Source organism: Lithobates pipiens, unplaced genomic scaffold (assembly GCF_037356315.1).
Source record: "Lithobates pipiens isolate NorthernLeopardFrog02 unplaced genomic scaffold, aLitPip1_a1.2 Scaffold_8, whole genome shotgun sequence".
In the NCBI taxonomy this organism is placed as follows: domain Eukaryota; kingdom Metazoa; phylum Chordata; class Amphibia; order Anura; family Ranidae; genus Lithobates; species Lithobates pipiens.
This window is the reverse complement of record NW_027507903.1, coordinates 66,593,382-66,608,842: the sequence shown is the minus strand read 5'-3', so window position 1 is coordinate 66,608,842 and position 15,461 is coordinate 66,593,382. Positions and strand designations below refer to the sequence as shown.

Here is a 15,461-nt window from a genome sequence, read left to right as displayed (position 1 = left end):
TTGAACCTCTTTTAGGGCAGTCTTCCTTTATGTGGTATTATATTAAAAATATATTAAAGTGTTTGTCACCCCAACATTTCATATTCCTGACATGTGCCTGCTGTACTATGTACTTATAGGAGAAAGTATCCTTTTCTCTTTATATTTTTTTTCTTTGTGTGAAATCCCTGGTGCTCCTGCCAGTCCAACAGCTTTCCTATTAAAAACAAACCACACTAATCAGAAGAACACACCATGGTCAGTGCTCTAACTATGCTGGGAACTCGGTATGCCCTTCTCCAATGATCAGACTATTCCTGACATGTCCCCCCCCCGCACAGCCATTCAGTGGGAAGATCAGTGTTATGCTGTTTCTTCTTCCCTAGCTCTTATAGAGCTGAGAACAGAGAGGATGTGAACACATATATAAAAGAGAAAAACAGGTTTTTATTATAATGATTTTTTATCTATACACAAATGTTTTGCCTTTCATTTCTATTTCAAAAGGAATATGTTGTTTTACAAGGTTATCACTTACAATTAAGGCTTCATGCACATGAGTGCATTTACCCATGCTGCATAAAAACGCTGCATAATTCTGGATGTCCTGGAGCTAAGTAAATCTACTCATAGACATGAATGGGTGAAGGCGGCTGTATGCAGCTATGCAACTACTTCCCACCCAGCCTATAGCAGAACGACGGCCGGGCGATAGTTCTGTTATCCTGAATGGGCGTCATATGGCGTCCAGCAGGATACCATGCCGCCACGCGGGCGTGCGCCCGCAAGGGTGCAAAGCACAGCAATCGTTGGTGCTGTGTGTCAATCTGACACACTGCATCTCCGATCGTGGTAAGGAGCCTCTGACAGAGGCTCCTTACCACGAGATCAGCTGTTACCAATCACAGCTGATCACAGGGTGAACCAGGAAGTGCCGGTAAATGGCTTTCCTCAGTTCACGCTGACAGGGAGAGCCGAGCGGTGGCTCTCCCTGTCAAAGGGGGGTCTACGCTGATAATCATCACAGCCCCCATGAGAGGTGCCCACTACATCTACAAATCTGTGCCCATCAGCTGCTAGTCAGTGCCCACTACAGTGCCAATCACTGCCCACCACAGTACCAATCACTGCCCATCACAGTGCCAATCAGTAACACCTCAATATTAGTGCTGCCCATCAGTGCCATCTACAGTATTAGTGTCCATCAATGCCACCTGTCAGTGCTCATCCATGCCACCTTTTCAAAAATTTCGTTTTTTTTCCCCGTTTGTTTAGCAAAAAATAAAAACCCCAGAGGCGATCAAATACCACCAAAAGAAAACTCTATTTGTGGGATGAAATTTTTTAAAATATAGTTTGGGTGCAGTATTGCATGACCGCGCAATTGTCATTCAAAGTGCGACAGCACTGAAAGCTGAAAATTGCGAAAGTGCCTAGTATTGAAGTGGTTAAAGTAGCGTATGCTTACAGATGTAGTGTACCAAATACGCACTATCTGTTTTCAGAGTATTATATCTGTGAGTGTGTGCTAATAGCTGCATACAGCTGCCTCCACCCATTTATGTCTATGGGCAGCTGTATACACTGAATGGGCAAACACACCCATGTGCATGTAGCTTTAAAGGAAGGGTAAGCTGTGGCTGGAACATAAACTAAAATGCAAAGCTTTCTGCTAAATGAAAACAGTTTAACTAGGTAATACCTATTAGCTTGTATGATAAAATACATTATGCCATACAATAAAATATTTTAACATGATTATTATTATTTGGGATTGATAGAGCACCAACAACTTACAGTTCAGTACAAAAGGAATTAGAGGACTCTGCACTTCAGCAGTGTACAATCTAAAAAGGACTATATATTATTAAAGACGGGGCCGTTTTAAGGCAGGGCAAAAGGGGCAGCTGCCCTAGGCCCTGTCATTGTTGTGGGGCCCAAAGCAGCTGCCCCATACTTGCCAACTATCCTGGGGATTAAATTCCCTTGTCACTTGAGATTTTAGTCCTGTGCTGTGTCCCAATATCTCAGTGTGAAGTGCTGCTACTAATGCTGCTCAGCTCTGCCCTATTGTTGTGTAAAGATGACTCATCTGCAGACCCTGTGTTTACATGTACATTACCGGCATTTATATGTAAATAGAGGTGGCATTCATATGTAAATAGGGGCAGCCGGCAGCATTGATATGTATATCATGCCCCCCTGAGGTCATATCCACAGTAATCTCTAGCAAGCAATCAACAAGCAGAAGTCATGTGCTGTAACCTCTAGCATATAATCAGTGAGCCGTAATGTGTGCTGTAACCTCTAGCAACCAGTCATTGAGCGGTAACAATACACTGTAACCTCTTGAAACCAATCGCAAAAGCTGCCTGATCTGATTCAATAAACTGATTTTGAGTCTAGCTGCTATTTATTGTATGTCTCAGAGCAGGTGGAGAGCAAAACTGCATGAAGGGGGGGGGGGGGGGGTTATGCCAAGAAAAGTTTTTCCCCGGGTCCAATCAATATTAAAGACTGCCCTGATTAAAGATGAAACCAAACCTGCAATATACAGGATTCCAACTATTTCTTTCTCCTTTCTCCTTTAGGTGATGAGTATGGTGTCTGGATTTGGCCCTCTAATTATTGCTGGTATTTTTTCAGCCACTCTATCTTCAGCATTGGCATCTCTAGTTAGTGCACCCAAAGTATTTCAGGTATGAAAAAACCCTTTTCCTGACATTCTGCTTGTCTATAGACCATATTTATTTTATAAAGATGCAAAGTGTGCACTGTTTCATATGGTCCATACATTCATTCTGAATAGTCCTTAGATCCCTGTCTGCATGGGGCTAGAAAGTTGGAAAGTAAATCTACATAGAGAACGGTTGTTTGCAAGTTGAAGATTTGTCCTGCAGGCCATCTGCTGGCGAAAAGTAAAAATGCAGCACTTATTTTGAACGTTTGCTTGAATATTATGTGATCAGAGTCTTTCAACAACACAGTTGCGTACTGTCCATGATACTTTTTTATTTGCACTAAGGCCTGGTTCACACTATTGTATCAGTTGCGACGTGAGTCGCAGAGAGTTGCATGATAAGCAAAATCACATTCATTTCAGCGGCACCTGTTTATATCAATGTGACTCCGTGTGATGCAATTTTGGAAAAGGTTCCTGTGCTACTTTGGTGCAATTTACAGTGTGATTTAGCCCCATAGATTATGCAAACCATATCCAAATTACAACCAAAGTTGCATCAAAGCAACTGGAGTCGAAATCACATTAGTGCAAACCGAGCCTGACAGCTAATCTTTCAGGACAGGCTTCTGGGGTGTTCTCCTGGGGTGCTTAGTAAGTAAAACTGCAAAGAAATGTTGGAAATATTTGGCTTAAAGGCTCTTAAAACTTGGTCAGATCTTTATCTATTTTTATCATAATAACATTTAAAAATGTCCAGATTAAACAAATGTCAGAAATATCATATTACTTGTCATAGCATTAAAGACAAATGGTTTAAACAGTCAAAGTCTTTAATGAAAAAATAATTAGAAAATTCTGAATAAAATCCTGAAAAGGGTCTATTTTGACCCAGGTATTCCACTCAGTGAGATGATGTTAGAGATGTTCAAGGGTGTCCTGACCAGTGATGTAAGTAACTCAGTTAAAATAAACAGAGTTACGTTAGAGGGTAACGAGTAATCTGAATGATTACTCTTCCCCTCATGATAACGCCGTTCCCATTACTTGGGCGGCGTTACCGCAATTACATCTACCGAAATGAACGGACTTGCTCACACACGGAGAAAAGTCAGTTCATTTTGAATGTAACTCCAGGTAGACGGGAGGAAGGAAGTGAATGTCGCCGCCTCCATCTGCGAGATTGACACCTCACTAGCCCTGTCACCTGGTATGGATTTAAAGAGGAACCCCCACACCGAAAAAACGGCGTGGGGATCCCCCCAAAGTCCATAGCAGATGCTTATCCGAGCATGCAGACCGACCGGTCAGGAAAGGGGGTGGAGACAAGCAAGCACCCCCCCCCCTCCTGAACTGTACCAGGCCACGTGCCCTCAACATGGGGGGGGGGTGCTGATGTCGGCGCAAGCGTATATGGTAAATATCTCCTAAACTGTGCAGGTTTAGGAGATATTTCCAGTACCTAGAGGTAAGCCTTATGATAAGCTCAACTGTAAGTAAAAGTGGTGTGTAATTCCGCGTACACACGATTGGAATTCTCGTTGGAAAAAGCTCTGATGATTTTCCCAACGGAATTCCGACAGAATTCGGCTCAAGCTGTCTTGCCTACACACGGTCACATCAAATTCCGATCATTTATAACGCGGTGACGTACAACACGTACGACGTGACTAGAAAAAGGAAGTTCAATAGCCAGTAGCCAATAGCTTCTGTTTCGTAGTTGAATCTGAGCATGCGTGATTTTTGGCGTGTCGGAATTGCATACACACGATCGGAATTTCCGATAGAACGTTTTTCCGTCTGGAAAATTGAGAACATGCTATCAATATTTGGCTGGCGGAAATTCGGACAGCTAAATTCAGATGGAGCATACACACGGTCGCATTTTCCGATAAAAAGCTCTCATCAGTCTTTTTCTGGCCGGAATTCCGATCGCTTGTACGCGGCATTAGAGTTTACAACCACTTTAAAGACACCCAGCAATCTGAACAAATGAAGTAGCTCTTGGTTATCAGCTTAATTGGCTTACTAATAGAGTGAGTCATCAGAGACAGGGCAAGTGATGTGGCACTACCACAACAGGGACTGGAAACTGCTTTATGCAGAACCCAGTGCCCCTAGGTCTATTCCAGATGTGCCAAGCAATATTTAGCCCAGCAGGATCACTTTGCAGCATTATAAAAGCCAGCATGAGGACAGGTCACAAAGATTGTTGATTGAAGAAACATGAATAACAAAAATAGGTTAGACTTTTAACAGCACAGCTGTAATAAAAACATCTATCCCCCTAGAACACTAGCAAAAAACGGAAGCATGTCTGTAGTACCCTGTTTCCCCGAAAAATGGAAAATTGTATACTCACCTTTCCGTAATTTTCCTTTCCTGACGCATCTTCATGGCAGCACACACTGGGGGCGGAGTCACAACCCACTGTGTGCTGCCATGAAGATGCGTCAGGAAAGGAAAATTACGGAAAGGTGAGTATACAATTTTCCATTTTCCTGACGCCTTCATGGCAGCACACACTGGGTTGTGACTCCGCCCCCACAACCTGACAGGATTGGATTAACTATAAATTTGAAGGGGAGACACCCTGCTGCATTCTCTGTAAATATCATCACAAAAGAAACAGGGAGGGCAACTGTGTGCTGCCATGAAGATGCGTCAGGAAAGGAAAATTACGGAAAGGTGAGTATACAATTTTCCATTTTCCTGACGCCTTCATGGCAGCACACACTGGGAAATAACTCGCCAGTTGGGTGGGTGCAAGTAAAATAATATTTATTCCTTATAATGCCGAAGAATTGGCTCTAATGACGGATCTGCCGAAGTCGGCCATGGATAAATGAGCAGAATGCACCTTGTAGTGGGAAATAAAGGTATTCCTGGAGGACCATGTTGCTGCCCTGCATATTGTCTCTGGTGAGACCCTGCAATACGCTGCCCAAGAGGTAGCCACTGCCCTAGTTGAATGAGCCCTGATGTCTTCAAGAATCGCCATATGCTGGGTGGAGTAAGCTTTTTTAATGGTTCTGACTAACCATGATGCAATAGTGCATGAGGAGGTGGCTTGCCCACGCCTGGTTCCATGGGGAATGATCAAAAGAGAGTTAGTTTTCCTAAAAGAGGTGGTAGCAGTTAAGTAGTTCATGATGGTTGTTTTGACATCTAGTGGATGAGGATTACCCTGATCGTCCGTGAAGGATGGAAGGATGATGGTTGTAATGGAAGGAAGTTGCCACTTTGGGTATGAAGTTTTCGGAATCGGGAGGTCTGAGGACTACTTTGTCAGGAAAGAGAACTAACTTAATGCTTGGATCTCCGACACTTTTCTAGCTGATGTAATCACAATGAGAAAAGACAGTTTTAAAGTCAAGTCCCATAAAGAGATAGTTTCAAATGGAACAACGGAGGAGAAGCGAAAGCATGGAGAACTATTGAAAGATCCCATAATGGAAAGACTGGCCTCCTGGGGGGTTTAATGTTTAGATAGGCTCTGTAAATTGGATTACCAATGGGTGGAATGCCCACTTAGTATCTGTTTTAGCTGACAGAGCTGATACCTGAACCTTTAGGGTACTTAAGCTTAGACCCTTGTTGACCCTCGACTGGAGGAATTCCAGGACCTGAGAGGGTTGCGGAGAAAGGGAATTCCATCCTTTCTGTTGTGCCATGAAGCAGAATCTTCCCCAAACCTTTGAATAGATGGTATTGGTAGTGGCTTTCCTGGCTTGCATCAGGGTTGACTTCATGAGAACAGCCTTGCGCTCTTAGTCTAGCCCTCTCAATCTCCAGGCCATCAAGTGCAATTTCTCTGATGCAGGATGTAAAAATTGACCTTGAGACAGAAGATCCGGAGTTATTGGGAGAGGAACTGGAGGTTGAAGGCTGAGCTGTAAGAGTCATGAACCACGGCCTCCTCGGCCACAGTGGAATAATCGTAAATACCGTCACCGAGGATCTCCTAAGCCTGGATAGGAACCTCACAATTAACGGAGTTGGAGGGAATATATACCCCAACTTGAAGTTCCATGGGTGAACTAGACAGTCCACTCCCTCCACCGATGGGAATGAACCTCTTGACAGGAATCTGTGGCACTTGGTATTCATCGGAGTGGCTGCTAAATCTACTTCCGGCGTTCCCCAGATTTCCGTAAGGAGGGAGAAAGTCCGAGGGTTCAACCACCACTCGTTGTTGGATAGCATTTCTCGACTCAGGCAGTCGGGTAGTATGTTCTGTGCCGCTGGGACATACACTGCTTCTAAACTTGTTAGATGTATCTGAGCCCATTCCAAGATGGGCCGATCTTCTTCCATCAAGGTGGCACTCCTGGTACCCCCTTGCTTCTGAACATAAGACACTGCTACTTGGTTGTCCATTCGAATGAGCACATTCTTGTCCGTCAGAAATGGTGCAAATGCCCTTAAGGCATAAACGGCTTCCCTGAGCTCTAAAATGTTCGAGACCAAACCTTGAGCCTGAATATGCCACTGGCCCTGGGCTGCCTGGTCTTGATAGTGGGCCCCCCAACCGTTCTGGCAGGCATCCGAAGTGACTACTTCCGGGTCTGGAGGGACTATCGGTTTGTATTTCCTGAGATTGCTCGGGCGCGTCCACCACCATATCGATTGCTTCACCGATCTGGAGATGAAGATGGGCTGACGCATTGAGACTCCATCCCACTGCCTGAGGAATGAGTTCTGTAAGGTTCTCATGTGTCACTGTGCCCATCGCACCATGGGTATGGTTGCGGACATGGACCCTAGTACACTCAGACAGGCTCTGGCTGGTAAGTGATTCCTTGATAGCAGCTTCTGCATTTTCTGTATCAGAGGCCGGATCTTCTCTTGTGGGAGCTGTATCTTGTTTGTTTCGGTGTTTAGATCTGCCCCTAAAAATATCATATTTTGTGTGGGTCGCAGACAGCTCTTTTCCCAATTGATTATCCACCCACTTCTGGAGGGTTGTAAGGAGGATCTCTCGGTGATGAATCAACGTCTCTTGATCCTTTGCTAAAAGTAGGATGTCGTCCAGATAATGGTGGACGTGTAATCCCTTTTCTCTGAGGAAAGCCACCAACGGTAACAATACTTTTGTAAATGTCCTGGGTGCCGAAGAGATGCCGAATGGGAGGCACTGGAATTGGAAATGATGTTGGTTTATGGCTAACCGGAGAAACTTTTGAAAGGCCAGATGAATTGGTATATGCAGATAAGCGTCCGATAAATCTATTGAAAGCATCCAATCGCCCAGATTTATTGCTAGAAGTATGGATTGAAAGTTTTCCATTTTGAAAGCCTCCACTTTGATATCCTTGTTGAGCATCTTGAGGTCTAATACAGGACGCAAATCTCCTGTCTTTTAGCAGAAACAAGGAAGAGTAGAACCCTCTTCCCTTTTGGCATGATGGGACCTCCAGGATCGCTCCCTTTTGTTTCAATTCTGCTACATACTTTACTAGCAGAACCCTTTGGGGTACTGAGGATGGTACTCTGGTTGCCTGGAAATGATTTGGTGGGAGTCTGTTTTTGAATTTCCACCTGTGTCCGAATCGGATTATGGACAATGTCCATAAATCCTTTATATGGTCTTACCAGATCTTGGTGAAGTTCCTTCTGTTCCCCTGCCGGGGTGGCCTTAGATTTCTGTATCCTTAGAAAAGAAGGTTTTGTGTTTTTCCAGTCCCTTCTAAATTCCCTACCAGGAGAGTAGGACCTGGACTCTCTATATTTGTCCGGAAGATTACGTCTGTAAACAGGTCCCTTCTGTGTCTTGGGTCTCCAGTCGGAGGGGATCAGGCCTGACTTCCCTCCTGTTACCTTGGATATGGCAGAGTCTAACTTGGCACCGAACAGATTTGTGCCATCATATGGAATTCTGCACCAATTTATTTTTGATGCTGTATCGGCCATCCACGGTTTGAGCTGTTACGGAGGCCAGCATAGCCTTGGATGAAGATCTTATAATTTCTACTGATGCCTCTGCTAGCTTGACTTCTTGCAGAGAGGAAATAATCTTTCCCATTTCAATGCCATCCTGTAGGTCTTTTTCTATTTTAGATGCCCATCCTGAGATGGCTGTGGCCACTGCTGCTGTGGTAATTGCTGGTCTACAGGCTCCCCCAGCCATGGAATATGCCTTCTTCAATTCTAGGTCCATCTTTCGGTCGAGCACATCCCGAAAGGAAACAGCATCCTCGATTGGTAGTGTGACGTGGCGGGTGAGGCACATTAATGAGGAATCGATGATGGGAGCTTTACTTTTGACTCTTTTAAAGGGTACATCTTGGCTAATCTGTTTGTAAGACTAGATCTTTTGTCAGACCTCTCCCACTCGTCTTTAATGAGATCCTCCAGCTCCACTATAAATGGGAAGGATAACGGATCTCTTTTTAGGTTTGGAAAATATTTCCGTATTTTCTGAGGTTTCGCCGCATCATCTTGCCAGCCGAATGCTTCTTTAACGCCCTTTGCAAAGGGTTCCACCAGGGAAAAATCAAAGCCCACTGACATCTCCTGACCCTCATCTTCAGAGGAAAATTGTGATGCCTGAGTGAGATGGGGGTCTGCTGAAGATGTACTGGGAGCAGCTCTATCTAATGCTGGTGTTGTTGTTTCCAGTATGGACTCCCGCACTGATTCTCTTATGAGGTCTGTAGCAATTCTTGCGTCTGCGACAGGCTTTATTATCTGTTAGTTATCTGGCAGTGCCGGAGCGCCGCATACCCAGCAAGCGTTTGCTGCAGGTTGGGTGTGGCGGCTTTGACATTGTGAGGAAGGAGATCTCCTGCGACTTGATCGACTGTGGCGTGAGTAGCTATGTTGTGAGTGGCTGTGTCTTCAGTGCCATGAAGGAGATCTTGAGCGGCTCCTGCGGGACATCCTGCTAGACGTATGGCTAGACCTTCTCCCATGGCTGGAACTTGCGCCTCTTGATCTAGACGGGCTGCCAAAAAAATGCAGCATTTAACGTCTGGCACTCTTTTTTTCTCCCCTTCAATACTTACCTTACCCGGTAAAGCCTCTTACCTAACTTGCTGATGGTGGTCTGCGTGGGCAGTGGACTCCATAGAAAAAAAGGGGTGAAGGACAGTCTGAGATATAGAGAGAAATAATGTGTACATATATACATATATATATATATACATACACACACACATATATATACATACACACACACACACAATTCACTTATAAATATAAATATATATATATATTATTTATTAACAAAGTTTATCTGCAAGAAACAATATAATAACAATAATAATAATAATAATAATAATAATATATAGGAGTCCCACTGGGACTTACCTGGAGACTGCAGAGTGATCTACATGCAGAGGCAGCAACCTTCCTTAAGTTTTGCAGATTGCACAGCAGAATCACAGAGAAATACAGCTCTGTATTTGAAAATAGCGCCATTGTGGCGGCTAATTGACGCTCTGCGCATGCACAGAAGCGTCCCGAGTGTTCCGGCGCCATTTTGGATAAGGGAACACACATTGAAAACATAGGGGAAAAAAAAAACAAACACTAGCACTGCACGTGCTCAGAGTGGCCGAACAGCGCCATCTAGGCTGGAATTACAGCATAGAGAAAACACCACTGAAGGAGAAACAAACAGCGGCCATGACAGGGGACTACAAGAGACAGCAATCCCAAAGGTAGAGGAAAAAAAGGGAATATAAACCACCACTTACTATAGGAATAAAAGATGGATATTATTTAAATAAGAGGAATTAATAGGCAAAGGAAGAAGGGGAGTCCACTGCAAAGGTAAAAAAGCTTATTTAAAGCTTTGGTAATGCCAGAAATCCAGTAGCCCCTTGAGACCACCAGAGCGGGGGGTTCCCTCCATAGAAGCTCCTTTAGAGACTGTACAGGAGGGACTTCCAAACAGGGGAGGCTTGAACCTGCTGGGGCGAATGCGGTAGAGGCTTATTCATCTGTAACAGGAAACTCTGTCTGTCCAACCTGTCAGGTGAGGATAAAAAAGAGAATGCAGCAGGGTGTCTCCCCTTCAAATTTATAGTTAATCCAATCCTGTCAGGTTGTGGGGGCGGAGTCACAACCCAGTGTGTGCTGCCATGAAGGCGTCAGGAAAATGGAAAATTGTATACTCACCTTTCTGTAATTTTCCTTTCCTGACGCATCTTCATGGCAGCACACAGTGGGTTGTGACTCCGCCCCCAGTGTGTGCTGCCATGAAGGCGTCAGGAAATAAGCCTTACTCCGAAAATTAGAACTAGCATCATTTTCGGGGGTATGGCTGCAATATAAGCCCTGCCCCAAAAATAAGCCTTAAAATCCTTGTAAAAACATGTAATCTGTTTTGTAAAAAAAATTATATAATGTGCAGTGTCTCCTTGTGCAACTTTATTGTGGAAATTTTTTTTTTTTCCAGAAGAAGATGACATGGCTGTATTTGAATAAACTGTGTAGGTTTAGGAGATATTTCTTGGACCTACATGTAGCCTTAATCTAGGCTTACCTGTAGGTCAAAGTGGTCTGTAAGGGTTTACAATCAATTTAAAGGATCAGGGTATATATATTTTTTATCCAGAAGATGACATGGCTGTATTTGAATAATTGTAGATTATTGTACATACCATAAATAAATTAGACATCCCCTGAAAGCAAGCCCTTATTTTTAGATGGGGGGGGGGGGGGGGGGGGCGACACAGTAGCAGGGGTTATCATGGGCTAGCTAGCCTACAGTTTGTTTGCCTGCCAGTGTCCATTCGTCCCGTAGGTGGCAGTATAAACCAAGGGTAAAAGACCTCTTGTGTTCCCCCAATGGAGGAGAAATAAATATTCTTATGAAGTACAGTATTTAATATATTTTAGAAGAACTAACATAGGCTATATCATAGCTCAGCTCTTTACAAGTCCAAATTTAATAATTATTAATAATAATTGAACAGCAAGATAGCTTCTTTTCACTGGAACCATTAACGTTAATAAGGCCCTTCAGCTGAGAACTCCTGAAAATCTGTATTTTGCAGCAAAGCTAGATGTAAAGATGTGTACTGTTGGAGATCCTTTTTTAGAAATGGATCATAATTGAATTAATTTGATCTTAAGAGTTGTGTATATTATTACTATTTAATTTCACACAGTACAGACTTTAGCTTGTGGACAATAAAGAGGTTGAGCAGGGGTTATGAGACGTAGTAAATGTAGGCTTTAATAGTGTGAAAGGGGCATTCAGATGTTGGGTTAATGGCATGTAATATTAGTTCTGAAGGCTCGAAGAAAGGCACTTGTGCCACAATCGGCACCACTTTCAAATTACAAGCGATGGTAACAATTTTATACTGCATCTTCAAAAGGTGCAGTCTAAATGATTATCTGGTTAAATATTATATGGCAGCACCAATAAAATTTAATGCAACCTATGATGACAGTCTTTTTGTAATCAGTTCAAGGTAGTAAATCATTTTTGTGATGAAGGGTCATATAGTGGATTGGAACATTTTTTACTGCAAAGAAATAAGTTAAGTACGTGTATTGATTTCCCCACAGGCTCTCTGCAAGGATAACATTTACACAGCACTTCACTTTTTCGCTAAAGGACATGGAAAAAACAACGAGCCTATCAGAGGATACGTTCTTACCTTCGTGATTGCAATGGCCTTTATCCTGATTGGTTAGTTATGTTGTTCATAGAGCTTACTTAAAGTTAAAAATGACATATATAATTCAGTCAATAGCAATAACACTGTATTTATTGTGTATCTGAGTCCCACTGGAACAAAGTTTACCAGGTTTTGATCTGTTTATTCTCAAATTCTTTCATCAGGGTGAAAACTCTGTTTGTGTCGACAGGGAAATCACTGTCGTGTTGTCACCCGGTAGGCATGTAGTTACAGAAGGACTTTAAAGTGGTTGTAAACCCTCACGTATACCCAGGGAAGTGACTGGCCTCAGGTGATACACAGAAATGAAACTAAGCCATCTACATGAGTTGTACCTGTTTAACTGCAGCCTTCTCTTCTCTACAGCCTTCTAAACACACAGATCAGCTCTCTAGCAGGCAGGGGGTGAGGATCTGAGGTCACACTCTGCATTGCATAGAGTGTGGAGCTGCGTGCAATCTGAGTCTTGACTGGGGGGGGGGGGGGTTAAGGACACACCCACTCTACACAATCTCATAGGGAAACATGCAAAGCCGAGGCTGTCAGTCACCTTTTGTGAGCTGGAAAGGGGGCGGGGCTGTCTTCTGGGATTCTCTGTTGTCATGATAATCTGTTAGACGTGATTAATGCAGATAGCATAGAGAAGATAAAAAAATCACACTTGTTGCTTTGGATTGAGGCTAGTATACATAATAGAGGGATATGGTCTGTTCATTTTTCATTGCAGAGGTTTACAACCACTTTAAGATAGCAACAGCCAATTAACTGAGCACAGTATGTGCGATTTACTTTGCTCAATTTTACTCGGAAATATGTAACTATGGCTTCCCTTAAAGTGGCGTTCCAGCCTGTAAACAAAAAAATGAAAAGTCAACAGCATACTAATACTGTAGCTGCTGACTTTTAATATTATTATAGCGCCAACAGTTTACGCAGCGCTTTACAATGTATGGGGGGACAACACAATTACGGTTAATATAAGGACACTTACCTGTCCAGGTATCCTGCAATGTCGGCACCCCTAGCCAATTCGTCCATCGGCTGTGGGTTTCAGGCTCTGGCATCTTCATGGCCTGTTTCCTACTGCGTATGCGTAAGTCGTGCTGCACTTTCTGAATGGTCCTGCTGTCTTCTGGGACCTGTGTGTCTCCCAGAAGGCAGCGGGGAGGGGGGGGGGGGAGTAGGAGGGTCCAGAAATTTCATAGATCGTCAATCTTACCCGAAAGTGGGAGTGAGCACCTGATTTTGACATGTATCCGCCAAATGTAGCATCGGAGGGGGGGGCGAGCAAACAAGCGGAGCTTCCCCTTTTGGGTGGAGCTTCGCTTTAAATGTCTCTATAATAAGGATCATAGAGCAAGGGAAGGTTGGATGTAGGGCTTTGTCCTGTAGATATAGCAGCCACTTTCACGTCAAAAGAACCCTGCATGTGCCTAAGTGGGAATCTGTGCAAATATGCTTTTTTTTTAAAAAAAGAAAAAAGCTTGCTATAAAAAAAGAGCCATTGGAATACATGGAAAACACTGTGCATGCATTTTTAGTGCAGAAAAAAAGCACACAGAACTGAACGGAACTGTGTCTGGTGTAAGTGCCAGTTCACACCATAGAAACGCAGTCTGGATGCGTTCCAGGTGCTTTTCTGCATGCGCGTTTTTGATGCGTTCCAGTGTGTTTTTGATGCAGTCCAGTGCTTCCCCCCCTCTTTTTTCTTAATCTTAACTAAGGACAAGTGTGTTGCAGTGCGTTTTTGGTGCATTTCGGTGCGTTCTGGTGCGTTTTTGATGTGTTTTACAGCATTCCATTACAGTCCAGTGCATAAAAAATGCAGCATGTTCTACTTTTTTTCTGAAACTGAAACGCACTGGAACTGACCACACTGGTGTGAACTATGCCATTGAAAACCATATAGTCTACTTTCCATGCGTTTTTGATGCAGAAAAAAACACACTAGACTGCATGTGGTGTAAACTTGCCCTTAAGGTTAAGAAAAAAGAGGGGGGGGGAATCACTGGACTGCATTAAAAACGCACTGGAGCACATCAAAAACGCATCATGCAGAAAAGCACCTGGAACACGTCTGGACTGCGTTTCTATGGTGATTACAGCTGTATATTTTATTTAATAAGAACACAGTGATGTACAAAATGTGCTAACCCATAAAAACCAATCACATTTTTTCTTTTCTTCTGCAATCTAAAATACTGCACTTTGTCTTATTAAATAAATCTTCTAGTATCAATACTGTATATATAAGCTGTAGTGTGTGTATAAAGCAGTTTTAGGAATGGTTTCAGAATCACATTTCAAAATAGAAGTATGTTTCTTTGACCATTGCTATGATTAAAGACAGTAATAAAGATGAACAGCAGCTATCTCTTATGATATGTTACTAAGAAGGTGTACAATTTACAAGGGTGCTCTTGTGGCCCACCCACTGCTAAAACTGCACCAGGGACCCCTGTCAATATGCCACCCTTGTCAAGATTATGATTATGTCAAAATCTGGTGTTACAGCTAGGGTTGCCACCTGTCTGGGATTCACCCGGACAGTTTGGGTTTTGAATCATATGTACGGGTTTCAGTCCACCTGAAACCTGGACACAATATTTAGACATGAATGTAGCTCAGAACAGGGCCTGATGGGAGGGTGAGGGGGCACTATGCACACCAAATTTCTATTCTCTTTGGAGCTCCCAAAGGTGTCCTAGGTCTTTTACAATCCTATAGTATAGTATGCTAAAAAAAAAAAGTTTTGCTGCCCGCCACTAAAGTGTTCAGGTTTGGCTTGAAGAAAAAGTGGCAACCCTAGTTACAGCCCATCTAAGGTATATGAAGTAAGCATTATCATAGCAGCAAAGACTGCCATTCTTCACCTATCTACAGGGGTTATTTTAGTAAAGTATAAACAAAAAAACTTCTGTTCTGTGACATCTGTCAGGTTTTTATTGCTGTGTGTGTCCCCGTTAAGGAGATTCACCTGCCCTGTTTGTGCGGGTGACCGTTATCACTGAGCCTCAGTTCACACTAGATGCAGTGCAAATTTGCTTTGGTTTCTAGCCTAGGCCAAAATGATGTCATACATCCCAGGAGTCTTCATAGGCATTTTTTTTCTTTTATCTGGAGCAGGGGAAGAGGGTTTTTTTTCTCAACTAAGCACATACTTC

At 43.3% G+C, this 15,461-nt stretch overlaps 1 protein-coding gene across 3 annotated transcripts in view; it reads left to right on the top strand.

Moving 5' to 3' along the window:
- The window catches only part of SLC12A1 (solute carrier family 12 member 1), a 198,370-nt gene that overhangs the window by 74,830 nt on the left and 108,079 nt on the right, over positions 1-15,461 (top strand). For all 3 annotated transcript variants that reach the window (XM_077471959.1, XM_077471960.1, XM_077471961.1), the window contains exons 12-13: positions 2,571-2,678; positions 12,185-12,308. In XM_077471959.1, coding sequence (XP_077328085.1) covers positions 2,571-2,678; positions 12,185-12,308 — 232 coding nt within the window. The remainder of the gene's footprint in view (positions 1-2,570; positions 2,679-12,184; positions 12,309-15,461) is intronic.